The sequence below is a fragment of the Balaenoptera physalus genome (genome assembly GCF_965194825.1).
Source record: "Balaenoptera physalus genome assembly, chromosome: 20".
Classification (NCBI taxonomy): Eukaryota; Metazoa; Chordata; class Mammalia; order Artiodactyla; family Balaenopteridae; genus Balaenoptera; species Balaenoptera physalus.
The window spans coordinates 64,402,363-64,428,635 of record NC_138901.1 but is presented as its reverse complement, the minus strand read 5'-3'; the positions used below and the strand labels follow the sequence as shown (position 1 = coordinate 64,428,635).

Sequence of the window (26,273 nt, the reverse complement as noted above, 5' to 3'; positions counted from 1 at the left end):
AAGAAGCCCTTGCTGCCCAGCCACACCCACGTGACCTCCGGGGAGGGGACAGCTGTCCAGGGGACAGGGGTCAGGCAGGTGAGACTGACACCCAGACACACAGGGAGACCCAGGTTGTAGCTCCTGCTGTCACAACAGATCCCCAAAGACATGGAGCTGTCCTCCCATGTCATCCCGGGACCTGAAGGGAGCAGAAGCTGGGAGAGGAAGCAAGTAGGAACAGCTGAGACCATAAGGACCCTAAGGGTTAGGAGATGATACAGCCCAAACGTGTGGCCCAGTGATCAGTGGGACCCAGGTCAGCTGGAGGGAATAAAGCCGGGCCTCCCAAACCGAAAGGCAGGTAGGGATGGGAAGCATTTGCCTGGGTGCTGGGGGGACGGATGGCCCAAAGGATCCCCACTGGTTAGCACACACCCCCCTCCCCAAAGGAGCAAAACCCAGATTATAAATAAGTTCATTTTTTATTCTCTGTATAAAACTTCTCAACCTATGAAAATAAAGTTTGCAAAAGGCAAAGTAACACTTGGAACCTCAGAGGCCAGGAAGCTGGCGCACCACGATCTACACTATGCACAGATCTCCCCTGATGGAAGGGAGGTGCCGGGGGCAGGGCCCTTCGGCTCAGTGAAACGCACCCCTCTTCCCTCTGGACGGAGAGGGAAAGCCCAGGATTGGCGGCCCGCGGAACAGTTGACCCCCGGCGGCTGCCAGGCCCCGGCAATCCCCCGGCTGGCCACCAGGGGCCAGCACCATCCTGGCCGCCGCTCATCAAGTGCTGCAGCGGGCTGGGGAGGCCCCAAGGTCAAGTGCGGAAGTCCCCAAGGGTCTCCAGCCCGCCAGGGACCGTGCACTCCGTGGGCGAGCCTTGGGCCCCGGGTCTCCGGCGCTGCCCTCAGCCGTCGAGACGGAAACAGGGGCGCTGGGGCTGGGCCGCCAGCGGGGGTCTAGCTGGAGGTTACGGTGGTCCCGCCGCCCAGGCGCATGAGCATCTGCTGGCAATCATGCAGCAGCCGGCGGTCACCGAGCTTCTCGAGCGTGCGTGCCGCCTCGGCCAGCATGCCCACTCGCTGCCCAGGCGCCGACAGGAAGCCGGGCGGCAGGTAGCAGGAAGCCAGGAGCAACGCCTCCGCGTGCTCCCGCCTCGTGGGCCGCGGCTCCAGCTCCGCCGCAGTGCCTGCACACACGCACAGTGGCACGTCAGGGGCAGGGCGGGGCCGCGCCGGGGGTGGGGCTCGGATCCCTGCCCCGCCCCCCGGGACAACCGGCCCCGCCCCAGGCTAGCTAGCACCCGCCCCCCTCGCCCCCCTCGAGCACGGAGCCTCGCCCCTCCCGCGCCTGCCCCTGGAGCACAGACCGCGTACACAGTCTCGTGTCCCACAAAGGACAGTCGTCCCCACGGACTCTCAGGTTAGGCCTCCCATCAGGGAGCCACCACGAAGTCCCTCGGTCCCTGTGTGTCTTACACACAACCTCCCTCTGCAGCCTCCACCTGGCGTGTGGCCCTTCCCACCTGGGCCAGCTGTCCTTCTCACCTCCTTTGCCGCAGGGGCCAGCCCTCCTCCTCAGGCTGCGGTCCAGGAGCTGGTGTGTCCGCGCCGGGCTGGCCCCTGCCATCAGCCGGGCAGTGGCTTCATGTAGGAACACCTGGGCAGGAGGGGCCAGGAGAGGTTCCAGCCAGGCCCCCGCTCCCTCCCGACACCTCACATACGTCCCCATTGCAAGCCAGGGCCCCATGGGCACTCACCCTCCGCATGGCAGGCCGGAAACTCTGCGCCAGACGCCTCAGGCCACTCAGGTCCCTCTGGAAGCCACGGAGCTCGAGGGCAGAGGCCTGGGCCCCACTGCCCGGGCCCGGTGAGGCCTGGGAGGGTGCCGGCGGCTTCTGCCGCTGCCACAGGCTGGTGCGCGCCACAAGGAGCAGGTCACACAGGAGCAGCTGCATGACCTGGGGTGGTGGGCAGGGCAGGGCAGGGGTCAGGGGGCTCTGGCTCTGGGAGGGAAGAGTGGGGGCCCGTGGTGCCAGGGGCCGGCTCCGGGCTGCACTGCCGAGGCACTGCACCCGCCTCACACGTGCAATGCAACAGCAATGCACCGCGGGGCCGCCCGCTCTCCAGGCCCTGCCACACCGCTCACCCCAGCCGTCCTCCGGGGGTGGGGACACTGAGGCCAGAGGCGGCAGCCACTCTCCCATGGACCCAAACCTTAGCCCCCAGTCCTGTACTGTTGGGCTGACCCTGCAGTCTTCTGCAGCCCAAGGGGGACCGTCTGGGGAGTGGAAAGGCCAAGGCCCCCAAGATCCGCCAGGCCCCTGGCCCCAGCCCTCACCTTGTCAATGGAGCTGCTGGCTGGCGTAGCGGCCAGGCTGTCCTGAAGGTACCCACTGGCCTTCTCACACACGGCCAGGCTGGCCGGGCCAGACTCTGCTTTCCCACGGCCCAGCAGGGCCCGGGCAGCCTTGAAGGTGTGCAGAGCCGCCCTGGGCAGGGGTCTCCTGTTGGGGCCAAGGCAGAGGTGTGACGGTCAGACCAGGCCTCAGGCCCTCACTGAGCTTCCCCTGCCCTGGTTCTGGCTTCATGGGAAAGAAATGACGGGACCCCAACCGCACAGAACAAAGCTGGGGGTCCGGGTGGGGGCACGAGCACGCGGCCTGCGCTCACTCGGACTCCTGCAGGGCGCGGGGCAGGTGCTCCACCAGTGGATACAGCCGCTCGGCCGCCGCCTCATCCCGCCGGAGCCAGTGAGTCACCACAGCCGTCAGCGAGGCCCACCACTTGGCCACCGGGTCTGTGCCTGCAGGAAGCAGGGCCGGAGGGGTCCCTGAAACTCGGCCCCACCGCACCCAAGGCCAAGCTGCTGTGGCGCTGGGCCCAAGGGCGTCACGGGGCGGGGAGGCCTGGGGGCTCACCGGCGGTGGCAGCCATGCTGGAGCCGATGGAAAAGCTGCAGGCAGGAGCCCCGGCCACGTCAGAACAGCTGTTCAGCAGCTGCAGGTACCCGAGGGCATCGGAGAATTCCCTGTGGCAGGAGAGGACTGGCTGTCGGGACAGGTGGCAGGGGTCCCGAAACGGACGGCCCTCCTCCCCTCCCCCCACGGCACAGCCTGGCTTCCTGGCTCCTCACAGTGCGGCCGTCCCCTGCCGGGCTGGTGGGGAAACTGAGGCCACGGTGACCCGGCTCTGGCCACCGACACGGGTCCCTGGGCGTAGCCTTTCGCAAGCTCCACTGGCGGGGGGTGGGGGACCTGGCCTGCTGAGGCGCACAGGGACACTCACCTGTCCCCATCGGCTGACCCGGGGCCGGGGCTGGGCTCGGCCAGGCAATGCAGCGCTCGCTCCAAGAGATGTTCACGGAAGAGCTGAGTCACGTGGGCCAGGGGGTCCACTGTGGGGAGGAGTGGGCGAGTGGGTGGGGGGACGGGCCCCACCTCCCCGTGCACAGGCACTTCCCTGCACCTAGGACTCTTCCCTGGGCATGGGGACGCCTGGCTCTGAGACAGATGAAAGCTGGGGGATAAATACTCTGCCCGCGCCCCCCGTGGACAAGATAACCTACCTTGGGCACAGGCCCTTCCTGACCTCCTCACACCACAGTGGTGTTGCCTGGGAGTACCTCCCAAATCAACCACCTGCCCCCCAATCCCTCTTCCTGTTTGTCTCTGAAGAGCCCCAACTGAGACAGAGCCAGCCTGGCCTCCCTGTTCCTGCAGCCCCCGTGGCAACAACGGATGGTGGGGCAACAGACCAGGGTGGGCAGGGATGAGGATGAGGAGGGGGGTGGAGGGTGAGGCCAGGGACCGGGGACGGGCGCAGGGTGAGGAGGCACCTGGGCTCCCGGCCGTGCTGTACAGGCTGTCCCGCGGAGTGCTGCCCACGGCCCAGTCCCCATCCACGAAGAAACGGTGGCCCATAGGGTGGCAGAGCCACTGCATGGCAAGAGGCACTGAGCCGCTCTGTGCCAGGGAGGCCTGGCGGGCACTACTCAGGAAGAAGCGCTGCGGGGGGAGGAGCGGGCTGAGACCCCAGGCCCCGGGCTGAGACCCCAGGGGGCCTGGAGCCCACCCCATAACCAGCTGCCTCTCCCGGGCAGCCCTCAGCCCAGGGAGACCTCAGCCCCGTCCCGCACCAAGCCCACCACCTACTCACCGTCAGAAAATGCAAGGCACGGGGGAGACTGGTCTTGACCCTGAGCGCGGTGGCCACATAGATCTCAGCCAGCGTGGCCACGGACATGGCCTCCCCCGCGCACTCGGCCAGGTTCAGGGCACTCAGTGCCAGGTTGGTGGCAGCCAGGTGCCCGCCCGAGTACTTCCCTGGAAAATGGGAGGGCATGAGGCTGGGCGTGGCGCAGAGGTGGCGGGACCCCCTTGGGCCCAGCCCTCGCCCGCCGTACCCATGGTGTGCAGCTGGTGCAGCTTGTGGTAGACAAGGGCCGCATCGCGGGCACTGGTGCGGGCGTCCACCTGCAGGGCACCATCCCTCCGCAGGCCCCCCGCCCGGCCTGCCAGCCAGTGGCCCACCCAGAGATGCTGCAGCAGGTGGCGGATCAGGCTCCAGAGCAGGCTGCAGGCCAGGTCCAGGTGGGAGGTGGGCAGGGGCCGGCCCAGGGCCCGCAGGGCCAGCCACAGCTGCTGGGCGGCCTGGGCAAAGTCCCCCTGCGGATGAGGGTTTTCCAGGTGAGAAAGGTGGGGTCAGAGCATCCCCAGCACGTGCCACCCCTCTAGCCCCGGAGAGCCCTCCATCTTGGGCTCCCCGCCATGACCCCACCAACCCCAGCAGTGCCAGCTGGGTCCCCGGGGCTCAGTGGGGGTCTGAGGGGTAGACAGGAGTTGGGAGAACAGGGGAGATTCACGGTGTGCCCGGCACCTTCCCAGGTGCTGCTCAAGGACCCAGCCCTGCCCGCCCTCCACACCCCCGGGGTCCGGCCGCTTACCCGGGCCAGGTCCAGGTCAGCCTGCTTGCGATGCCTCCAGAAGTGCACGGCGGGGCCTGAGTGGGGCCGCGTGACCGGCTCTCCGTAGACAAAGAGAAGTGCCAAGGAGAACAGCACCAGCAGCCCGTTCATCAGCCAGACCAGTGGGGGCAGCAGCCACGGGGCCCAGCCAGCGCCATCTGGGGGCAGACAGAGGCTGGGGACACGGCACCCAGGAAGTCCAGAGCCCCAAGCCCACAGGCCCAGGAGCTACATCCCCAAGAGTCCCCCCCTCGCACTGCCCAGGCTGGCCTGTCCTACCTCTGCCCTCAGCACCCAGCATGCTGCGCCCAGGACCATGGTAGATGCTGGTGGCATCGGAGGGGCCAGCGGGACCCCGGCTGCCCAGCAGGGAGGCCAAGGGGTTGCAGGAGAGACAGAGGAAGACAAGCACACACAGGGCCAGGCGGGAGCGGTCCAGCATGCCCCGGCTGTGGGGGGGCGGCAGCTGCTCTGGCTTCACCTGGGGGGGTGGGCAGGGTGGTGAGAACGGGGCAAGCACAGCCCAGAGAGCTCAGCTCAGAGAAGGAGGGATCAGCTCTGCCCCCAGCCTTACTGCGGGACCCCCGCCCAGCTCTCTGTCTCCAAAACGAGAGGTAGGACACGCCCCAGTCCCGGGACTCAGAGGATGTCGCTGGATGACAGGGAGGGGGCAACAACGTGCGGCCCAACCTGGCTGTCCTCAAAGACTGGGCTGTCAGGCTCCGAGTCACTGCCACTGCCACCACTGCTACTGCCCCTGCTGCCAAGGGACAGTGGGCTGCGCTGGAAGGGCGAGCCGGCGTCTGAGGGTGGCGGGCTCAGGGTGTCCACCACCTCTGGCTTCTCGCCCTCCATGGGCACGTCTGTGTGGCCTCCACTGCCACAGGCTGACACCAGGTCCTTCAGACATTCTGTGGGCCAGAGAGGAGCAGGGCTGAGGTGAGGGCTACACAGCCCACCTCGCCCCAAATCGGAACTGAGGACCTGGGGGAGCTGAGAGCCAGGGGAAGGCCAAAGAGGGGGTGAAGGGCCCTTGCAGGGTCAGAGCTTAAAGTGAGACCAGGCGTGGAGGGGAGCCAGGACTCACTGCTTTTGTGGGCAGCTGTGCGCAGACTCAGGTTCTCCTGCTTGAGTCTCTGGTTGCCCTGCTGAAGGAAGCGGATGTAGTCGATGGCCTTGCGCAAGACAGCGGATTTATTCAGCTGCAGGCGGTAGGAGGGAGATAGAGCACAGGTGGCCGTCAGGCCAGACAAGTGGGCAGCTAAGCACAAGGGGCGGGACTGCTCTGCTACACAGCTGCCTCAGGGCCTTTGCACCTGCTATTCCTTCTACATGGAATGTTCCTCCCAAGTAAAATGCATACAACAGCTTACGGCTAACTGCTGTCACCACCGTTCCACCTTCACGCCTTGCCCCCTCGCCTCCTCCAGGCCTCTGTTCACATACGGCAGGCATCACGTTTGTGAGGCCTCCCCTGACCACCCGATTCAGATCTGCAACTCCCACCATCCCTCTTCCCGCCCCGTTTTCTTTCCGGCACAGCACTCATGCCACCTGGCAAACCCCACACGGATCTGTCCTGCCTGTTCGCACCCCGCCGCCCCGCTAGAACGTCAGCTGCTCAACAGCAGGAGTTTTGCCCGTCTGTTCACTGCTGAATCCCCAGCACCTAGAAGAGCCCACACAGCACACGGCCTCCATGAAGCTCAGCTGAACAGAGCCGGCAGGCCCGAGGAGTCTGGAGCCCCAGGCCTGTCTGTCCAGGTTCAGCCCCATCCTCCTCTTCCCCCCAGGTGCCTCCTCTTCCCCCCAGGTGCCTCCTTCCCCAGGGCCACCCCATCGGGGCCTCTGCCCGCACCTTGGCCTCTGTGCCCACCACCAGGTCCTTGAGCTCGACGATCTTGTCATTGATGGAAGAGCGGTAGCGTTTCTCAATGGCATTGTGGGCCGTACGCTTCTCACCTCGGCTCTGGGCCGAGCCCGGGGCCTTGCCACCGGCTGCCAGCCGGTTGATGGGCAGCTTGTCAGCGTCCACTACCAGCGGCACAGTCGCCAGGATGGTTCCGCCACTCACCAGGGTCTGCGGGGCCAGGCACGGTTAGCAGGTGGACACGCATGCATACAAACCCCACGTCCCCCCGCCCTGCCCAAGCCGCCCACCTGCAAGGGCGCTGCCTGCACAGCCATGCCAGGGGCCAGGGAGCTGATGCCTGCCGCCTTCATGGGGGCTCCCACGTCTGTTTTCACAGTCGTCAGGAGCAGCGAGTCTGCCTTGATGAAGTGGGGCTGCAGCAGGACCTAAGGACGGGAGGGGGCTCAGCTGTGGGCTGTGGGTCTGGGGCCGGGGCCACCACCTCCCTGAGGCCGGGCCAGACCCCCTCACCGGGACCTGCTGGACCTGTGAGGTCACAGTGGTTGTTCCAGGGGCCACCGTCGGGGTGGCTGTGGCCGTCAACAGCTGCTGGGGAGCCGCACTCTGGACCTGGTTGTGCAAGGAGACGGGCGGGACCCCTGGCAGGGCAGCCAGTGGCAGGCCAGGCAGCGACTGCGCGGTGCTCCCCGGGGGGGTCCCTGCAGAGATAAAGGCTGGAGCTGCGGACACAGGCTGCCCTAACCCACTTCCAACCCACCCCGCAAGTACTTATCACCCTGTGACCTTGAATGAGTCGTTGTTACCCTCGTGGCCTCAGGTTACTATTGGGACAGTCCCTGCCTGGGGCTCTGATGCAAGCGTGCTCACTTCCCAGCTTCCCAACCAAGCAGGTATCTGCCGTGGACGCTGGGAGGCTGGGAAGCGGCGCTTCCCGAGAACTGCCGGTGACGGGAGCACCTCCAGCAGCACAGCAGGGACCCGATTTCTAGAGCCTGCAAATTCCTCCACTGAGACCACAGCAGACCCTTCTTCTGGTGCTCCTGCTGTGCCCCTCCCTCCACACTCCCCCCTTACCTGTGGAGAAGCCTCCAGGAGGGCTGGGATAGCCCAACACAGGGGCAGAGCTGAACTGCGGTGGGGCTGGGGCCGGAAGGCGCTGGGGCAGGAGAGCCCCCGGCAGCGGCTGGAGGGTGGTCAGGGGCGCTGGTTCCTCCTTGATAGCAGGCCCCGCGGAGAAGGCAGGCACGGAAGGGTACATCTTCAGGGGGGTGGGTGCAGGCTGGGGAGGGGACAAGGGTGGGGTTGTCGCCTTGGTCCCCCCCAGGAAGCCTTCGAGTGGGGAGCTCATCGTGGAAGGAGGTGGGGACAGGCTGCCTGGGGAGCTGGCATCTGGACTGGCGGGGTCTGTGCCCCCTGCTCCGCCCCCAGCGAAGGGCGGCTCGAACAGGCCCGGGAAGTCGCTGTCTTGGTTGTTGATGAGCTGAAGCATGTCTGCGGTAAGGAGGAGAAGCTGTGTGAGCAGCAGCGGGGCTGGTGTCACGGATTTGCACGCTCCCCACCCCCCCCCCCCCAGTGTACCTGTGGGACCAACGCCATAGAAACAGAAAGCCACCCCCAGGAGCCCCCACTCACAGACACCTGTGACATCTGGAGCTCTGCCAGGTGCGTCAAATGGCCTTGCAACACTGGACGAGCCCAGTGCCCCCTGAGGCCCACCGACCTGCCCCAGGACGAGGCGAAGGCAGAACTGAGGCCTGGGCCCGCAACTCCCGGCTTCAGAGCTGCCTTCGCCAACCCACTCCTCTGTGGGACAGACCGAGGCTTGGGGCAGAGCCAGCCGCTGGCCAAATGTGTGCCAACCAGAGTGTCCCTGTGTGTTCTGGGCACAAGCCCAGACCCCGTCTGCAGCCAAGCAGCCTCGGGACCGGCCATTCAGGCTTCAGTTTCCCCTCAACAAAAGCAAACGCCGTCTGTCCTCTTTCCTCCTCATACAGACTGGACACACTGCCTGCCGCAGCCCCGGCCTGGCCACAGGACCTCTTCCCCAGCTGGCGACCAGCAGCCTGGCTGGGTCAGCCTAGGGCCCTCTAACCCACTGGGGGAGCCACCCACTGGGCCAAAGTGCTCTGCAGGATCCATGCGCAAACCCTGGGAGCCTGAGGTGTACCCCAGGTCCCCAGCCTGGGCTTCCAGCTAGGGCTTCCTCTCACTGGGCCTCAGTTTCCTCATCTGCACAAAACAGATGAGACCCTTTGTGGCAGGATGGCCGCACGGAGGAGAGAGTCAACGTCGCCTGAGTCCCTCCTACTGACAGGTGCCAGGCAGGAAAGTGACTGCAGGGGACCTCCCTACGGCCTCCAGGAGAACGAGATGGGGGTGCCAGGCTCAGCCTCCTGGGTCCTCAAACAGAAACAAGTGGCGGGCCCTCCAGATTTGCACAGGTCATGGGGCATAGAGTGCTTTCACCTGCAGGACCTGCTCGCTCCCCAGGCTTCATGAGCCCCTTTGACAGATGGGGAAACTGAGGCCCAGAAAGACAAACTGGCTGAACCCAGGGGGCCCACTGTCTAGCAAGCTCAAGAAGCCCTCCAAAATAGGAGCCCCAGGAGACGGAAGGACAACCGGCCCTCCTCCCTGCGGAGCAGAGGATGTGGGAAAGCTACCCTCTCACACCAGACGGGGGGATGGGGGTGACTACTGAGGTTCGGGAGGGGTCCGTCAGCTCCCCTGAGAGCCGAGGGCGGGTACACCTCCCCTCAGGGCACCGGGGATGAGGACCCCGCGATGCAGATGGAAACTGTAATAAAGAGGTGGGGGTCCTCCAAAAAATACCTTCGAACGTGCAGTCCATGGCTCCGCGGCCTGCGCCCGCCGCCCCTCGGGGCGTCCAGGCGACTGGCCTGCCGGTGTCCGCGCGCTGACTTCACCTGCGTGGCCGGCCGCGCTTTAAAGCCGCCGAGCGCGCCGCTGGTCCCGCCCCCGCCGGCCCCGCCCCCGCCGAAAGGCCCCGCCCCGCCGAATGGCCACGCCCTCCCGGGGCCGCGGGCCGGGCATGGGGTGAGCGCACGCGGCCAATCAGCGGCCGCACCACCGCCTCCTGGGGCCCCGCCCCGGCCCCGCCCCACCCCCTCGGCGCGCGGCTCGGCTTGAGCCCCGCAGGGCCGGATGGGGCCGGGGTTACTCGCGGACGCCGGCCCTCAACCCGCTCGGCGCCGACGTCCGCAGGGGTTACTGGAGGTCACGTGCCCCTGCTCCCACCACCTCCGAGAGCGCGGCGGAGCGGGCGTGGGTCCAGCCAGGTGTGCCCCAACTCCGCATCCAAGTCTCTGCCGCACCCGACCGCATGGACCCCTGACAACAGGTCACTGTCGGGAAACTGAGGAAGGGAAACCCCTACCCCAAAGTGCCCAGCAAGTAACAACCGGAGCTGACGCCCCACACAGGCATCCCTTTGCAGAGGTGCCTGGGTCTGGGATGGGGGTCGGTGAAGGTCTCACCCCCTCCCCCGCCCGACCAGCAGTCTCTGGGTGAAGCCTGATTCACTCACTTATTCACTGTAGAGCCGGGGAGTCCAAGAGGCAGCCCAATCTCTGGGACAGAAGGTGAGGAAGTCGTAGGGTGACAGGCTCTGGGGGTCTTTGGAGAGGTACCTGGGCCTACCTCCCCTTCTGTGTAAGGTCAGAGTTCCACAGACACACATGGACATAGCCTGGCCAGCAGCCCAGGTTGCCAGCTCGGGCTTTTGTAGCCAAACAGACCCCGGGCTCAGGCCAGCCTCCAACTGTGGCCGGGCCCACCCCGGTACCCTCTCCTGGTCTCCTGCAGCCTCGGAGGGTGTTGGGGGACTGGACAACCCCCGGCCCGGATGGCCCTCCCTCTCCAGGAGGCTAGCCGAGGTAACGCCCCACCCCCCATCCTCCTTTGTCCGGGTCCTTCCATGGCCTTGCAGGGGGTGCCAAGGGCGACAGAATTCTCCAGCACCCTCACCTCCGTCTCTCCTCAGCCGGTGGGTGCCCACACCCTCCCTCACCCCCAGAAAACAAACAAGACACTGCTGTTGGAAAGGCTCCTCCCTCACCTCAGTACCTTGAGACTGGAAGACACTGAGGCCTGAATTCCAAGGCCCACACGCAGACACTCGCCTGAGACTCTGAAGGGCCGGGCCGGGGCCAGGGCCAACCGCCCCGAGGGGTCAAGCCCTCCCAGCTCCTGACCCATCCTTCTGCCCTTCTCCCTTCTCACTCCCCTTCTCTGAGCCTTCACTCCTGGCCTCGGAAGCACCCCCCCCCCCCCACCGCGGGTCTGAAAGGCTGGCCCGGGAGCCCGCGCTGTGGCCCCTCCTTGGGGGAGCTGAGCACTCAGCTTCCCGCATGAGGGAAGACTCATGGCCCACGTGGCTCCTGCACGCACTCTCTGCACATCGGACTCGGCCTCAGTGGGCCCACCTGCCCGCCCCCAAGCCTGACTCTTTTTCCTCTCCTTCCTCCTAGCCTGCCCTGATCCTATCAGGACCCAACAGGAAACCTGAAACCTCCTCCCCCCTCCCTGGCTCGCCTTCAAACCTCCCTCAGAAGGCAGATGTGGGGCAGCCCTTTATTCTCCTGCGTGTTTATTCAGTGAGGCCATGGTGCAAATCCTGGGGGGGCCCCCCCCGAACCACGAACCTACAGGAGCCCAGCTCTGACCGTCACAGGAGCCTCCGGCCCATCCAAACTGCATGAGGCCTTGCACCCCGAAGAAACCCTGCTTGCATGCTTCCTGGGACAGGGAGCTCACGACCTCCAATACACAGCCTGGCCCACGAAGCCCAGATCTGCTTCTGTGGCAATATCTACTGCCCTTTCCTAAGTGTATACTAAGTGTGCCAGGCACTAGGGTGCTGGAACACAGCACAAAGACGTCCCTCGTGGAGCTTCTGTTCCATTTGTAGACCAACGGTCTGCAAATACAGGGAGGAACGGGGTGCAGGTGGTGATGAGCACCATGAAAAAACAGAGGCAGTCAGGGCAGGCCTCTCTGAGGAGGTGACATCAAGACAGCGAGGAGGCCGGTGTGGCTGAAGCAGAGGGAGCCAAGGGGGTGGGGGTCAGGGAGACAGTCAAGAGCTGGAATTCCAACCCACGTTCGTCTCTCACCTGAGCCAAGGAGACCATTTCTCAGGGAACGGGCAGGAAAGGGATTTGCAAGCAGGTCACAAAGTCTGCACAGCTGTGAAGAATGGCAAACGGTGCAAAGCAGCAGCCCCGTCCCAGCTCCGCCCACTCGATGGAGGGCGCAGGGCAGTGGTGGGGAGAGGGGGGCTGCACCCTGCCTGCCACCCACCCTGCTGCTCTCTGAGGAGCCCGGTTGGCAGGCTCACATGTCCACAGCCGGCGTGTGTGCAGCAGGGACACAGGCTGCCCTTTGTGTGCGCAGGGCTGCCCGGGGGTGCAAGTGGGTGCCGGCTCTTCCTGGAGTGGGACGGGCCCGGTGCCGAAGCCCCAGGGGAAGCTGGGCGTGAGCCCTCTAGACGGACGAGGTCACTAAGGCTCAGAGGGAAGCCACGGGCCCCAGGTCCCCTGGCTGCCAAGTGGACAATCTGGGACGCAAACCCAGGCCTGCCAACCCCCAAGCCCGCAGCCCTCAGCCCAGCCTGCCAGGGTCAGGTGTGAGCCCCAGGGTCAGCCTGGCTCTGTCCCACCTCGCTGCCACCACTCACCCCAGGTCAGGACGTGTGTGCAGAGTGGGACACGGAGGGGAGGCAGCGCGAAGGTGCAAGGCACAGCCCCAGCACCACCTCCGCTCCAAGGCCTTCCTAACTGCCCTTAGAGGAGCCCCCCAGGGCAGGGTCAAGGCCTGAGCCAGCTCTGTGACACGCAATCACTCAGCATGGGGCTGAGCACAGAGGAGACCAGATCGAGGGGCATATGCACTGCCAGCCCCACCCGTGCTGGTCCCTGGCCATCTGAGTCCGGTGAGCCTCACTCGCCTTGTCTGCTTTCAGAAGGCTGTGTGCTACCAAACGCCCCCGCGCTCGCCCAGCCTGTTCCCTCTGCCACGAAGGCCCTTCCCACTATCATCTGTCCACCTGCAAACTCCTACTCCTCTCTCAAAACCTGCTCTGAGGTCACCTCCTCGCACTCTTCCCCCATCAGCGCCACCCCACACGCTGCTCCCAGTTACACGGACCAAGTGACCCTGAGCACGGCCACTGGACAAATTGGCCAGCACCAATTCCAACGTCCTGTCCTGGGTGTGGCCTGGGGGTAGAGACTCCTTCCAGCAGCTGGGAAACAACCCACGGGCCTGACGCAGCAGCAATGTAGGGGGCGGTCCCGTCCTGCTGAGCAACGTTCCTGTCTAAATAGTGCTATCCACTCCTTTACGTTAATTATGTTTCTCCCTTCGGGGTTGTTTCACTGCAGCTGTTTTAAACCTGAAGTGGGTGTGTTGTTTCAAAGGCAGCATGCTGCTTCAGAGCTGCAGGCTGTTTCCGGAGAGATAAACCCCTTTACGCTCTCCCTGCAATGTTTCCCATTTCCTCGGAGCAGCCCCAGCGCTGGGTTTTATCGTTTTACCTACTTTCGGTTGCTTTCCTTAGTCCCCACAACTGTGTGACTGGAACCTCAAAAGTGCTTTAGTTTGCATCCCCAAGGCTGCCTTGAGGAGTTCTGAACAGCAAACCATCAACTATGGCCAGAGACTCAGAAACACCTGCTGTGCTCTGGCCCTCCTCCACCAGCTAGAAATGGTCTATCTCCAACAGGTTCTTGGCCTGGGACGCAAGCCCCGCCGGGCCTGGCCTTCCTGCTGCTCCTCACCCCCTCGGCTGCCATACAGGCTGGGCAGCTGGGGGGCAGTGGAGGCGTCTGCTCCTTGTCTATACACTGGGTGAAGAGGTGACCATGGCATTTCTGAGGCCCTCCCCTCTCCTAACACAGGTGCAGATGTGCAGCCCCATTCAGGTCCCGGGGTCAAAGGGCACATCCACAGGGCCTGTGGCTGGCAAGACACAAGGACAGAGACGCTTCCTCTGGCCGGCGCAGTCATTCTCACCTGGCCTGCGCTTATCAGCTGGGCAAAGTCCGGATCCCAGGCCTCTGCCTGGTGGTGACCCCGCCTGGGGCTGACCAGGTCACTCAGGATGTTTGTGTCCAGTGAGGTGACCATCGGGCAAGAGGTAGCTCCCAGCACACTTCTCTCTGTGCCCCTCAGAGGCGCGAGGGCTGGAACCACCCCCAGCTACAGCCTCATCCCCCGCTTTCCAGGGGAGCCGCTGCAGCCGAGAGGGCAGCACACAGCCACGCTGGGGGGTGCCTTCTGCTTCCGGTCAGCAGGCCGGGTACCAAAGGCAGGAAGAGGGACGGAGAGCGGGTCGTGTCTGGTGGGAGAGGCTTCTCCCAGGCTCTGTCGTGGGGACGAGGCAGGGGCACCGCACGGGGGCAGAACATGTCAGCGGCGTGGGGAGGGCCTGAGGGGTGGGACCTGGAGGGACGGGAATCGTCATGGAGGGCAGGCTTGGCCCACCGTACAGGTCTTGAACGCCATGCTGGGACAAGGGGACTTTATCTCGGGGCACTGGGGAGCCACGGTGGTTAGGGAGCTCAGGAGGTACGCGCCGGGGCCAGGAGCTGGGCTGTAAGCCACCGTGAGCTTGTTTCCTAAGGAGGGCCCGTGCTTGGTGGGGCCAGGGAGACAACCGGGCATGAGAGACCACGGGGAGAGGCCTGGGGGCAGGGTGGCCCCCATGTGTCCTCTCCACCAGGCTGGCCTGGACCCCAGGAGGCCCGGCCCGTGCAGTTGATTTAGGTACTGGGCAGAGCAGTGGGCAAGATGCCGGAAGGCAGACACCTGGGGTGCAAGACAGAGTGAACTTGGGGAGCCCAGGCAGAGATGACTACAAGCTGTGCGCTGCAGCCCCAGGCCCACCCGCGGGAGATGCGCGGGCCCCGACAAGCAGCCAGCTCCACTCGCCTCTTGTGCACTAAGCACACGTTCAAGACCTGGTGAATTACCCAGCAGGGAGGTGAGGACGGCCCCGGAACTAACAACGATCCCAACACTCACGCGGGAGAGCTCTCACATGCCCTCTGCCCACGGCCACAAAGGACCCCAAAGCAAGAACAAGAAAAGGAGGCCGGGAGGAGACAGACTCACCAGGAGTCACGGTGCACTGTGGCGGGGGCAGTGCCTTCAGCACAGAACCTGCGACTCCTGGTGAAAGTGCCATCCCAAGAACTGGTCACATGACAGACAGTCTGGTCGAGGCAGTTGCCCGGGCTGGGTGGGGCTCAAGGCCAGTCCTCAGTCTCATGAGTCAAAGGCTCTTGCCTGGGATGGGGAGGTGGCTGTGTGACCTATGACCCCTCCCCAACCCCCAGCATACCTCCACGTGGAGTAGCCTCCTGGGTCCCCTGCTCTATTGCCCACCCCCACACACACATGCACACACTTTTAGGAGCCCAGCGGTTAAGAGCTTGGGCTCTGGAGCCCACAGCTTGGGTTTGAATTCTGGCTCTGCCACGCTCTGGCTGTGTGACCTGGGACAAGTCACTTAACCTCTCTGTGCCTCAAGGCCCTCATTTGGGGCTGTTGGGAGGAGTCAGTGGTCAGCACAGTGCCTGGCATACAATAAGTGCTGAGTGAGTCTTCTCTACTCGTGCTGTGATCATCCACCCCAACAGCCAGAGGGAACTTCCGGCACAGAACCCAAGCATGGCATTGCCCTGCCCCAATCCCTCCCCCAAGACTCCCCACTGCCTCTGGGATCCAGTCCAGCTCCCCATCCCGGACTCGAGGCCTGCCTGGCCCTCCTCTCAACCTTCGTTCCTCTCAGGGGACCTGGCGACTCTTGGGCCCTGCCAGCTGGGTTCATCTGCAAGGCTGCAGTAGGGCAGGAGTGGGTGTCCGTTTTGCTAACCCCAGAGTGGCCACAGGCCCCATGGACGTGTCTATCCAGGTTGTGGGAAGTTTGGGTCCTGTGCTCTTGGCCTGTTTCCCCATCAACCAAGTGCAACATAGCAACCTAGGAGGCAACTCAGGGGGGCTGGGATTTGCTGTCTGCACAGTGGGCAACAGCCTCCTAACTGGCCCCTGCTTCAGCGTCTCCCCCAACCCCTTCTCTGTAGAACAATCAGAGCGGTGCTTCCACAGGTGTAAGCGAGCCGGCGCAGCTGCTACCTCCTTTCCCTGCCGACAAGGGTCCTCGTTCGTTCGGCCAACCTGCCCAGCCTCACCTGTGACTCTCCAACTCCTCGCCGTGCCCTCTGCGGCGAAGACATCCTTCCCAGCGGGTCCTGGGGCTGACTTTCAGGTCTCACCCCACCGCTCTACCGGAAGCTGTCGCCCTGCCCCGGCTCGACCACAAGGTGTAACTAAATATCCGTTTGTGGGTTTCCTTGGCGATTTTTGTGCTTCCAAGAAAAGGGGAGCCCAGGTCTGTCTGTGAACCCCTGGTGCCTAGGACGGGACCTAGTAGATGCTCAATAAATGTGTGCCGAACCCATGCCCGGCGCCGGCTAGGAGAAACGGACCCTGGGGGGCAGGGGCTGGAGGACGCCCGCGCGCCTGCGCAAGAGCTCCTGCGCCGAGCTGAACTCTCGGACCGGAGGGAATGACCGAGAATAACCTCCCGCTGACGTCAAGGCCGGAGCGGGGGCGGGGCCTCGGCGATGCCCGGGTCCCAGGCTCTCGCCGCGGCCGCCTCGGGGCTGAGGACTCACTGGCCGCGGGGGGCGGACCGGGACGCCCAGAGGCGCACGTGCCCAGCGCCGAGCCTCCAAGGACCCGGAGCGGCCTGAGCAGCCAGGGCGGGCGCGGGAGGCTCCGCGCGGACAGGACAGCGAGGCCGACAGCACTCAGCGCAGAGACGCGGGGCGCCCCGCACGCCCCGCACGGAGCCAGCGCCAGCCCCGCGCCCCGCTCCGCGTCCGCACTCCGCGCCCCGCGCCGCCCCGGAAGACAAACGCCGGCGCCTCCTGCGCGCCCCACTCGCGCGGAGCCCAGTGGCCCTGACGCACCTTCGATGTCGGTCAGCAGCGCCGCGTCCAGCTCGCTCGGCTCGGCCAGCGCCTGCTCCAAGGCCGCTTCGCTGAAGGGTGGCTCGTCCATGGCGCAGTCGCCTCCTCCCGGCGGCCCACCCGGCCCGCCGCCGCCGCCGCTCCGCGAGTTCGCGTCACGCCCTGGCCTCAGTGGGGCCCGACACCCGCGAAAAGTTCCTCGGCAACTGGGCTCCCAGGCGGCGGCTCTGTGGGGCGGGCGGGCGGGCGGGGGCGGGGAGGAGCCTTGCGGGGAGCCCCGCCCCCGGTGGACGGTCCCGCCCCACCTGGAGAGCGCGGGGCCGGCTCGGGTCTGGCCTGCACACCTACACGGCCGGCCCCTCCGTCCAAGTGCCGACTGCTGCGGGGCTTCGGCAGGCCCTGGCCTCTCCAGCACCAAGCAAGGGGGCCGAGTGGAAGCCCCGGACTGGGTCCGTCCCAGAGGTCTCTGGACTCGGGGAGGGAGGTGACCCGACAAACCTCGTTCCGAGAGTTGGGTCTTTAGGAGACAGACCCGTCCAAGACCTGCTGTGTGGCCTCGGGCCAGGCAGCAAGGCACCACTCTGTGCCTCATTTACCTCAGCTGTAACGGGGCTTGATGATGCCTCCGCACAGGCTGGCCCGGACGGTAGTGACCATGGCTGGCTGGGCCTTTGAGATGAGCCTGGCCCTCCTCAGTGTCCAGATCAGCTGGGCCTCCTGAAGAGCCTGGAAGAGGCTGGAATTTCCCACCGTGACTTAATCTGGTCTTCTCCCAGATGCAGCTGTGGGAATGACGGAAGGGTTGGCCTCCGCTCCCAGGAGGACAGGAAGAGCCACAGAGCTCAGGAGCTAACCTGCACAAGGTCACACAGCTACTTGGGGCAGCAACAGGGCTGGGCCCCAAGGCCCTCTGACCCCCATCTCCCATCCAGCTGCTCCTAGGAAGAGACTCACATCTTGGTGTCTGTCCCTAGGAGCAGCTGGGATGAAGGAGCAGACTGTGCTTTAGACCTGGGCCACCTTGCCCTGGTTCATGACAGGCTGGGGCCAGGTCAGAGGAGGCAGCTAGGCTGGGGAGAGGGCTGGACCCGGGACCCTGGGTCCTATGGATTGGGGCCAGAGCTAGGTGGCAAGGGAGGGGTCTAATGAGGTGGACTGAGATAAACCAGAACTAACATCAGGTACTGAAAGTGGGAAAGCAGTGAGCTCCCTGTCCCTGGAGGTATGCAAGCAGAGAGGCACCCTTGGTAGGGGCAGCCAAGGAGACTTATCAAAGGCCTGGATCCCCAGGCCTCCCTAGCCCCCTGCCTCAGTGAATCCAGCCATCCCGAGTACTGCTTTGCTCAGGCTCCAGATATAGCCTGTCTGGCCACACCCTCTGACAGAGTGAAATTAGTGGCGCACTTTGGAAGGGGGGTGCCCAGGCCAAGAGAGGCCTTGGAGGCCCAAGTCCCTGAGGCTCAGCCTAGACACGCAGGGCTCTTTGTTCCCCTCCCAGAAGTGGCTGCTGTGGAAAATTACCCAGAATAGGGGTGGCCAGGACACGGGGGCCTCCAAACCACATCTGTTCCCCAAGTGGCCCTGCTCAAGGACCCCCCCCCAAGGGCCTGGCCCTCCGGATGAACTTATGGGGAACAGAGGGATCCCCCTTCTCAGCCCCTTGCATCCTGACGCCCTAGACCCCACCACCCCCCAAGTAGGAGCCAAGCACCCAGGGGACCTTGGGAATCTGGTGGCTTCCCTGAAAATTCCAACAGTCCCTCCCGGGGAGAGGAGGGGGTGCTAAGTGAAGCCTGAAGACCACCTTCTCAGAGTCAGGAAGCAGGTCCGGGTTTTCGCTTGCTTGCTGCGTGACCTGGAACCACTTACTTCACCTTTCTGAGTCTCTGTAAAATGAGAACACCCCTTCCTGCCATCACTCCGCAGAGGCAGGTAAGGTGTGTTGCAGTCATGGTCACGACAGACCTGCCTGACTGTCCTTTAGACGCGTTTACCGCATATGTAAAGAGCACACTCAGTCAATATGCACGCATAACTGCAGCAGTTTGGGAGAGAAGGTGAGGCAAGGCCCACGGAGACCTGCAGCCTGGACTCGAGCCGCCAGTTGCAGTGAAGCCTGGCTGAAGCCTCCTGTAGGGCCCAGCCGTGGGAGGGGGTAAGGATCTGCCACCAAAGAGACCACGCTTCGCTGCGCAGCCTGAGACCAGCCGGGCAAGTGTCCAGGGGAGGGTGGGGAAAGCAGGCTGGGGCTGCGGCTCTTCAGGGAACCTGCTCCTCTGCGGGCCCCTCCCCCGACCCTCCCGGGGGCTCTGCGCTCGCACCGCGCAGCGTGCGGGGCTGCGCGCGTCCGCGTTAACCCCTTACTCCCCGGTAGGACGGCATCCCATTTCACAGGTGAGGAGAGCGAGGCCGCGGGGACGCGCGCCGTGAGCGGCGGGGGCGCCGGCCGGACGAGCCCCGCCCCGGCCCGCGGCGCAGCCAATGGGCGCGCGGCCTCGGGTGGGGTGACGCGGCGTCAGCGCCCGGCTCCCAGCGGCCGGGTCACGTGCGCCGCCTGACCGACCCGGGCGCCCCGCCCCGCCCTACGGCCCGGCCCGGCCCAGAGCCGGCGTCCCGCGCGGTCTCCGGTCCCCGGCCCACCCGGCCCCGTGTGCCAACTGTGAGGCCGGGTTCACTTCTGCCCCGGGAGTCCGAGAGGCTCAGGGGCATCTTCTGTGGGTTCAGAGCCGTTTGGGCAGGTGTCCAGCGCGGGCAAGGCCAAGCCATGTCCTCGCTGCCCGAGCTCAGGGATGAGTGGCGGGGCAGGCACGGGAGTTGCCAGGGCTGCCGGCACTGGGCGTAGCTTCACAGGCTACCGAGACCCCTCCCCACTCCTGGAGCCTCCTTGCCACCCACCTGCCCGTTTGTCCTTCATTCTGCAGCAGCCGAGCTGGGACCTGCCCAGCTGTGGCCGAGGCCGTACAGAGCCAGCAGGGAGCCTTGGGTTCCCCCCACCCCCGCATCAGACATAATGGAACTACATGGCCCTTGACAGTTTGCCCTCTACTGTGCGCTGTGCAACTCATTTCTAGCTCTCTCTGAGCCTCTCTGGCAGTAAACCCTCAACAGAAGAGCTGCTTGAACCCCAAGGTCTGCAGCACAGTGAGGGGTGGGCCTTACAGACATGGAGAGTGAGGCATCAGCTGACACCCATGGGCCACATCCAAGTATACACGGGTTCTGATTTTGAGTCCATTGTCAAATGTACATTTCACCTGAAGGCTGGATTCCTGGCTTTTCTTGAAAAATGGGACAATCTGGCAACAGCAGGCTACAACGGCCTGTGAGCTTCCCCAGTCCCCTCTGACCCTGGGATCCACCCAGGCAGGGCCCTGGAGGCATTGGGTTAACTACCCATGACCCCATTTCTCACATCATCCGGAGCTCAGGGACCTGCCCCAGGCCTGCAGCCCCGGGCGGGGGTGGGGAGGAAATGGCACGTCCCTTGGACTCCCTGGTGCTGAGGGCCTGGACCCCCTGCACAGACCCCCTGATGTCCACCCAGCAAGAGCTGGCAGGGGCTCCTCTGCAGCAAACGGTATTTCTGGGTGAGTCGTGCCTGTTCGAGTCCTCTTGTCTGCCCACCCTGGCCCCTCAGGACCCCAAAGAGACCCTTTCCTTGCAAGAGGGGTGGTTGTAGAAAGACTCCTCCTCGGGTGTTTCAGTGGGGGACTGGCGGACAGGGGGCCGTGAGCCATGAGTGGACCCACGGTGCTCCCACGCTGCCCCCATCTCTCCAGTCTCTGGCTGCTCCCCCAGGGCCTCCCTGCCCTGCAGGCCCTGGAAGAGGGCTCCAGGGCTTCCTGGCTGCAAAGTGTCCTTGATTCTGGGAACTGGACCAGGCTGCGAGCTCCCCGAGGGCAGGACCTGAGCGGCAGCCCCTCCCTTCCGGCAGGACCAGGCACACCGCAGGCTCTCAGGAACACGGGCTGAAGCCCGTGGCATCCCTTCGAGTCCACGGTGGAGTCTCAGGGCCAACTCACTGTGCACGGGTCAGGGACACAGTGCCTTGCACAGGGGACATGCCTTCCATTCACAGGGATGGGGGCCCACACTTTGGAGGCTGCTCCCAGACTCCCCCGGCGCGGGGCCTCTATCTCACTCCAACTGAGGCCCACCTGAGCTGGCGGAGGTCTGAACGTGGCCCCAGTCTCCTATCAGCAGGCATGGCAGCCCCCTCCTGAGCTGCCCTCCCAGAAGGACTGGTGTGGGGGGCGGGGGGCAGCTCCCTTGGTGGCCATGGAGACAGAGACAGTGCCCTCCCTGCCCGTTCCTCTGTAGCCCTGGTCTGGGAGGCCCAAGGGCTGAGTTTGAGCGGGGTTCTGCAGCTGATCCCAGGCAAACGTCAGGGCCTTGGTCTTCTCACCTGCACATGAGACGTGGGCAGATGTCTCTGCATTTATTCCAGGCTCACCTGGGGGCTTGATGAGTCCATCCCACTTGAGGTGCGTCCTTGAACCCTGGGAGGTGAAGGGATTAAAGGGCTCCCCACCTCCCCTGAGCCACCTGGAGAAGGCATAGGCCCCCGCAAGGCCCCTGAGCCTCAGGAAGAGGCCTGCTTCCCAGAAGACCGCCGCCTGCAGCAGCGCCCAGCTCCCAGCACAGGAGAGGAGACGCGAAGCCTTTTTAAAAGGGATAGGGTGCTGAGGGGGGTAACTGCTAAAGAGCAGGGGTTTTTTTTTGGGGTGATGAAGATGCTCTAAAATTGATTGTGATGAGGGTCACACGACTCTGAATGTGCTAAAAACTACCTGATCATACACTGTTATTTTTTTTATAAATTTATTTTACTTATTTTTGGCTGCGTTGGGCCTTCGTTGCTGCACACGGGCTGTTCTCTGGTTGTGGCGAGCGGGGGCTACTCTTCGTTGTGGTGCGCAGGCTTCTCATGGCGATGGCTTCTCTTGTTGCAGAGCACGGGCTCTTAGGCGCGAGGGCTTCAGCAGTTGTGGTGCGTGGGCTCAGTAGTTGTGGCTCGTGGGCTCTAGAGCACAGGCTCAGTAGTTGTGGCACACGGGCTTAGTTGCTCTGCAGCATGTGGGATCTTCCCGGACCAGGGCTCGAACCCGTGTCCCCTGCATTGGCAGGTAGATTCTTAATCACTGTGCCACCAGGGAAGTCCCTAATTATACACTTTAAATGGGTGAACTCATGTTACGTGAACTACATCTCAGTAAAGCTGTTCCAGAAAAGGGGAGCAGTGGCTCTCAAGTCCAGCAGCCAGCCAAGCTCGGGGAGCCCAGCGGAGGGCACTGAGGTGGTGGCTCAGGCCTGGATGCTCCCGGGACCCGGTAAGAGACGTAGGAAGAACCACGGCCCCTGGTCTGAGCTGTCAGGCAGGCTGTGGCGGGTTTACAGCCTCTCCAACCGACGCCCCCAAAGCAGGCGGTGCCCCAGGATGGCCAAGCAGGGACAGGCACGGGGCGGGGGAGGGGGCTTCCAGGGTAGGCAGGCACGGGGCGGGGGAGGGGGCTTCCAGGGTAGGGGCTGCTCGGCCGCCTGGGCATGGCTGGGGCTGGGTGGGGTGGCGAGCTTCCCTGGCTGCGCCCTCCAGCAGGGCCCACTCCGCCACTGCTTAGAGAAAGCAGGTGGTCAGATCTGGCTGGCCCTCCAGAGAGTCACCGCCGACTTGACAGAGATCACACAACAACAGTCTGTTTGTTTGTTTATTGTGAAGTATTTTACATGCAAGATCCCAAACTAGACAGACATATCTGGAAGGAGAGCCAGTGGGCGGACAGACGCTCTGGTGTCGCTGACTCCCCTCTAGAGAGAGGAGTCTGCCGGCAGAGACAGTGACGGACCGCCAGGCTGTGGGATGCCGGACAACAAACCTGAGAACCCTCACAGATCAAGTGCAAACTCGAGGAAATAAATATCCATCCGCCCCTTCCTCCAGGAGTGCCTGGAGAGACGCAGTGATACTCCGCGGTTGACAGCTGTTCCCAGGGCGCCCCAGGGACAGCATGGGCTGGAGCAGGGCACTGGGAGAGGCGGGGGCCACCGGGCGTCTTCTGGGTGCACACACTCAGCCCGGGGGGGCGGAGCCGGCTCTGCCCACGTCGGGGACGGGGGAGGGGCCCGGACCTGGCGGCAGCCAGTGCAGAGCACTGCCGCCCTCCACGGTGCTTCCCCTTCGCCAGCCCACAGCCCCCTCGGACCCTCCGGAAGGCTGGGCTGGACTGAGTTAGAAGCGTGCGTAGGCAAGTGGGGCTGTGGCAGCAGGAAGGGACGGGAAGAGCAGAGTCTGGGCGCCTGCAGCCACCGGTCCCCTCTCCCCGCTGGGGCCTTCAGTGAAGGCCCAGGCCTCACGCCTCCCCAGGCCCCTTGCTCTGGACCCTGGGTGAGGAGGGCGAGGGCAGCGAGCCAAAGCAGCGTGGCCCAGGGCAGACAGCACGGTCGCTCACACTGAGGGGGCTGACAGAGAGACAGGAGGACGGACGGCCGACGGCCACCTTGCCCTCTGGCCCGGCCAGCAACGAGCCGCTGCAGCTCTGCGGCCCTTGTCCCGCGCGTGCTGATAAGCCAGTCGCTCACGTGTCACCTGGGCCGGTCGGCCTGCACGGTGCCTGGGGGTTCCGGGCAGGGGCCGCTCTGGGGCAGGCTGGCCAAAGGCCCGCCAGTGCCCAGGTCCCACTGCACTTAGTGCCATGTGCTGCTGCCCACTGGCCAGAAAGGCAGGAGAGGGTTAGTTTTCACATCTCAGCACACAACACAGAAAAGGTTAAACACATCCCCAAGAAAATATCTTGACAAAATAAATATTTTAACCTATAATCAGGTATAATTAGTGCTTATAAGGAATCCCAGCAATAATGTAGTGTAATTAAGTACATACTGTATCTGTGATGTCTAACACTGGGGGAGAGGCTGGTGGCTCGGAGGGTCCCACTCCCCAGGGCGGAAGGCTCTGGCCAGCTTCCCTTCCCGAGCGCCGTGCCCCCCAGGTGGAAGGGAGCCAGCGGGAGGGGCCCAGGGCGCCTACGGCTCAGGACAGGAAGGGCTGAGCAGCACCGTCCTGGGCACCTGCTTCCCAGGCTGGCCTACGGGTGGGGCAGGCTGCTGTGACCTGATGGGCGAGCAGAGGGGCAGCTCCAGCTGGGACGGCCAGCGAGGCTGCCACCACCCGCCGCCCCAGCGGCCCCACCTCTCTCAGCTGTGCCTGGCTGAGTAGCTGGAGCTGGCGGGCAGCTTTGCGGGGCCTCCCTGGGCAGGTACGTCTCCACTTCACCCTCCATCGGGAGACCCCTGGGCTCCCTGCTTCGCCGCGTGGGAGGCCGGCTCCTCCCTCAGCAGACGCTGGGCCTGGCTGCTGCAGCTCCCGTGGGACTGACCACCGGAGGCCCACTGTCCCCCGCCCCCGGAGAGATATGCTCCCCAGGCTGCGCCCGAGGCCTGGGGATACCAGCCAGGGTCGCCAGGGACAGCCGGGCCACCCAGCCGCCTTCTCTGCAGCTCAGGTCAGCCAACTTCAGTTGCTCAGCATCCATCCCGGCCTCGGGGCCCCGCCCTTGGAAACGCCGAGGAGAGGGGTGCAGCTGTCTGAGTGTCGGGGCCGGGCGGGGTGCAGGCAGGCGCGCCCAGCTCCGTGGTGGGGACTTCCTGAGCGCCCTCTGAGGAACTGGAGTGTTGACAGCCCCAGCTGGACCCCAGGCCTCCTTTCCAGAGGAAGCTGCAGGGTGCCAGGCTGGGTGAGGGTGCCAGGCTGGGTGTGGGTCCCAGGCGGGCAGCACCCCGCTTTCCTCCACACCTGCTCCTGCCGGTGCCCCGCACAGCCCTCCAGCCCCGTCCTAAACGCTCCCCCTGGAGCCCACGGCGGCACTGATCCCGGCCTGTGTCAGGCCCAGCCTCTTCTCTCTGCTTGGGCTGCCAGGTGGGAAGGGCTGACCACGCCGCGGGCCAGGCCCACCAGGTGGCCCAGCCAGGCCTTGCCCCGACGCCCAGGCAGTGCGTGCTGGAACGCTGACCTGGGCCGGGGCTCACAGGCTGGCGGAAGCCGCGGCAGCAGTGTGTTCGCTCTTCTGGGCCACAGCACAGGGCGGCCCAGGCTGGACCGGACTTGAGCCGAGCGGCTAGTGCCCTGCCCATGGCCCGAGATACCAGCGAGGACCCAAGACAGGAGTGGGTGTCGCCAGCCCCTCCTAGGTTGGCTGGGCGCGGGGTCTGGGGTGGGAGGAGGTCAGGCTTCAGGACAGTCTGCAGGGGAGGCTGAGGCCCCGCCCAGTAGAGTGCAGGGGCCTTTGGTCACTGGGATCTCGCCTGGGGTGCAACACCGCCTGCTGCTGGGCCCTGGAGGTGGAGGCGTGGAGGCTGCCCCAGACCAGGCCGAAGCACATTCACCAACGTGCAAAGCTCTCCCAAGCTGGCCAGAGCCAGCCCTCACTGTGCAGGCCCCTCCACAGGTGGGGCGGCCACAGGGCCTGCGGTGCGCAGGGGCAGCTTGGCGACAGTAATGTTATCTCTGCAAGAGCTGACCGGCCAGGGTTGCGAGCTGCCCTCCTGACAGCCCATGGCTCTGCCCACACCAGGAGCATGCAGGCCCGCAGGGGACCCCTTGGTCTCAGGCTCGGCTACTGAGCCAGCTTGGACGTGGGTCTGGGCTAGCAGCTGAGTATGAAGAAAGGGTCAAGCAGATGGCAGGTGAGAGACGCCACCCGTGGGCACCCACAGAGCCTTCTAAAGTGCCGACACTCATCAGGCAGCAGCAGTCCGGGGAGGGCGACCAAGCCTGCAGGTGCAGACCTGCCATTTCTGGGACAGAGGGGGGCACGGGAGGGCAGGAGAGGCCCGCTGAGCTGGGGAGGGGCACGCCGGGGAAGGGGCTGGGGCCTGAGCCCCTTCTCTGTGCGCAGGTGACCAGAGGAACTGCTCAGGAACAGACCCAAAGGGACTGCCCTGCCTGGGGCTGGACCAGCTGCGGGCTCTTCCTGGGAAGAAACAGGCAGAGGGAGCTGGTGGGCAGGAAGAGCAGAAGTTGAGGGGCTGTGACTACAGCGACGCTGTCCCGCCGCCCACAGAGAGGGTGGCTAAAGCTGGTCCTGACTAGCGGGAGGCCTGGGAGCAAACACAGTGGCGTTTCCATGGAGACACAGCAGCGCAGGACCAGGTGGGGGCTGGGGATGGGAAGAGTGGCCAGTGCCTGGTGTGGATGGGGGGAGCTAGAGGTGACCTGCCATGGGGGGGGCCCAACCACAGGACAGCTCACAGGGCAAAGAGAGCGTCCTCTGACTGCTCCGGCTTCTTCCGGCTGGAGGGATTTGAGGCTGAGGCCGGGGCCGGGGCCTCCGCTGGGGGAGAGGGGAGGTTGGGAACCATTTCGGCAGCTTTGGCCCTTTCTTCAAGGAATTTATCGAACTCTGCAACACAAAACAAGGCCGGCTGGGATTGGTAAGGGCTCAGCTGCATTGAGG

The 26,273-nt window shown here is 64.8% G+C and overlaps 3 protein-coding genes across 13 annotated transcripts in view; all 3 read right to left on the bottom strand.

Moving 5' to 3' along the window:
• Nucleotides 1-445: 445 nt before the first annotated feature.
• SREBF1 (sterol regulatory element binding transcription factor 1) lies at nucleotides 446-17,078 on the bottom strand. Of its 5 annotated transcripts, none has more exons than XM_082441324.1 (19): nucleotides 16,825-17,078; nucleotides 7,901-8,317; nucleotides 7,337-7,524; nucleotides 7,114-7,251; nucleotides 6,812-7,033; nucleotides 6,041-6,098; nucleotides 5,644-5,864; nucleotides 5,233-5,434; nucleotides 4,933-5,111; nucleotides 4,393-4,654; nucleotides 4,146-4,312; nucleotides 3,826-3,994; nucleotides 3,276-3,384; nucleotides 2,909-3,018; nucleotides 2,661-2,793; nucleotides 2,329-2,494; nucleotides 1,748-1,948; nucleotides 1,536-1,647; nucleotides 446-1,177 (listed from the first exon to the last, which is right to left on the bottom strand). In XM_082441324.1, exons 1-19 carry the CDS (start codon nucleotides 16,913-16,915, stop codon nucleotides 948-950), a joined length of 3,375 nt encoding a protein of 1,124 aa, XP_082297450.1. In that variant the 5' UTR covers nucleotides 16,916-17,078; the 3' UTR covers nucleotides 446-947. The 5 variants fall into 5 exon arrangements, with proteins under 5 accessions (XP_082297450.1, XP_082297449.1, XP_082297453.1 ...); XM_082441323.1 differs by having other exon boundaries at nucleotides 6,041-6,155; nucleotides 16,825-17,077; XM_082441327.1 differs by lacking the exon at nucleotides 16,825-17,078 and adding an exon at nucleotides 16,042-16,371 and having other exon boundaries at nucleotides 6,041-6,155.
• Nucleotides 9,953-16,031, bottom strand: LOC309650220 (uncharacterized protein). The gene is made up of 4 exons (XM_082441328.1): nucleotides 13,862-16,031; nucleotides 11,962-12,034; nucleotides 10,374-10,416; nucleotides 9,953-10,177 (listed from the first exon to the last, which is right to left on the bottom strand). Exons 1-4 carry the CDS (start codon nucleotides 13,973-13,975, stop codon nucleotides 10,024-10,026), a joined length of 384 nt encoding a protein of 127 aa, XP_082297454.1. The 5' UTR covers nucleotides 13,976-16,031; the 3' UTR covers nucleotides 9,953-10,023.
• A 5,437-nt stretch (nucleotides 17,079-22,515) lies between the features above and the next one.
• TOM1L2 (target of myb1 like 2 membrane trafficking protein) overlaps nucleotides 22,516-26,273 on the bottom strand; it is an 81,892-nt gene continuing 78,134 nt past the window's right edge. For all 7 annotated transcript variants that reach the window (XM_082441667.1, XM_082441668.1, XM_082441671.1 and 4 more), the window contains one exon: nucleotides 22,516-26,219. In XM_082441667.1, the coding sequence (XP_082297793.1) occupies nucleotides 26,065-26,219 (155 nt within the window). In that variant the 3' untranslated portion in view covers nucleotides 22,516-26,064. The remainder of the gene's footprint in view (nucleotides 26,220-26,273) is intronic.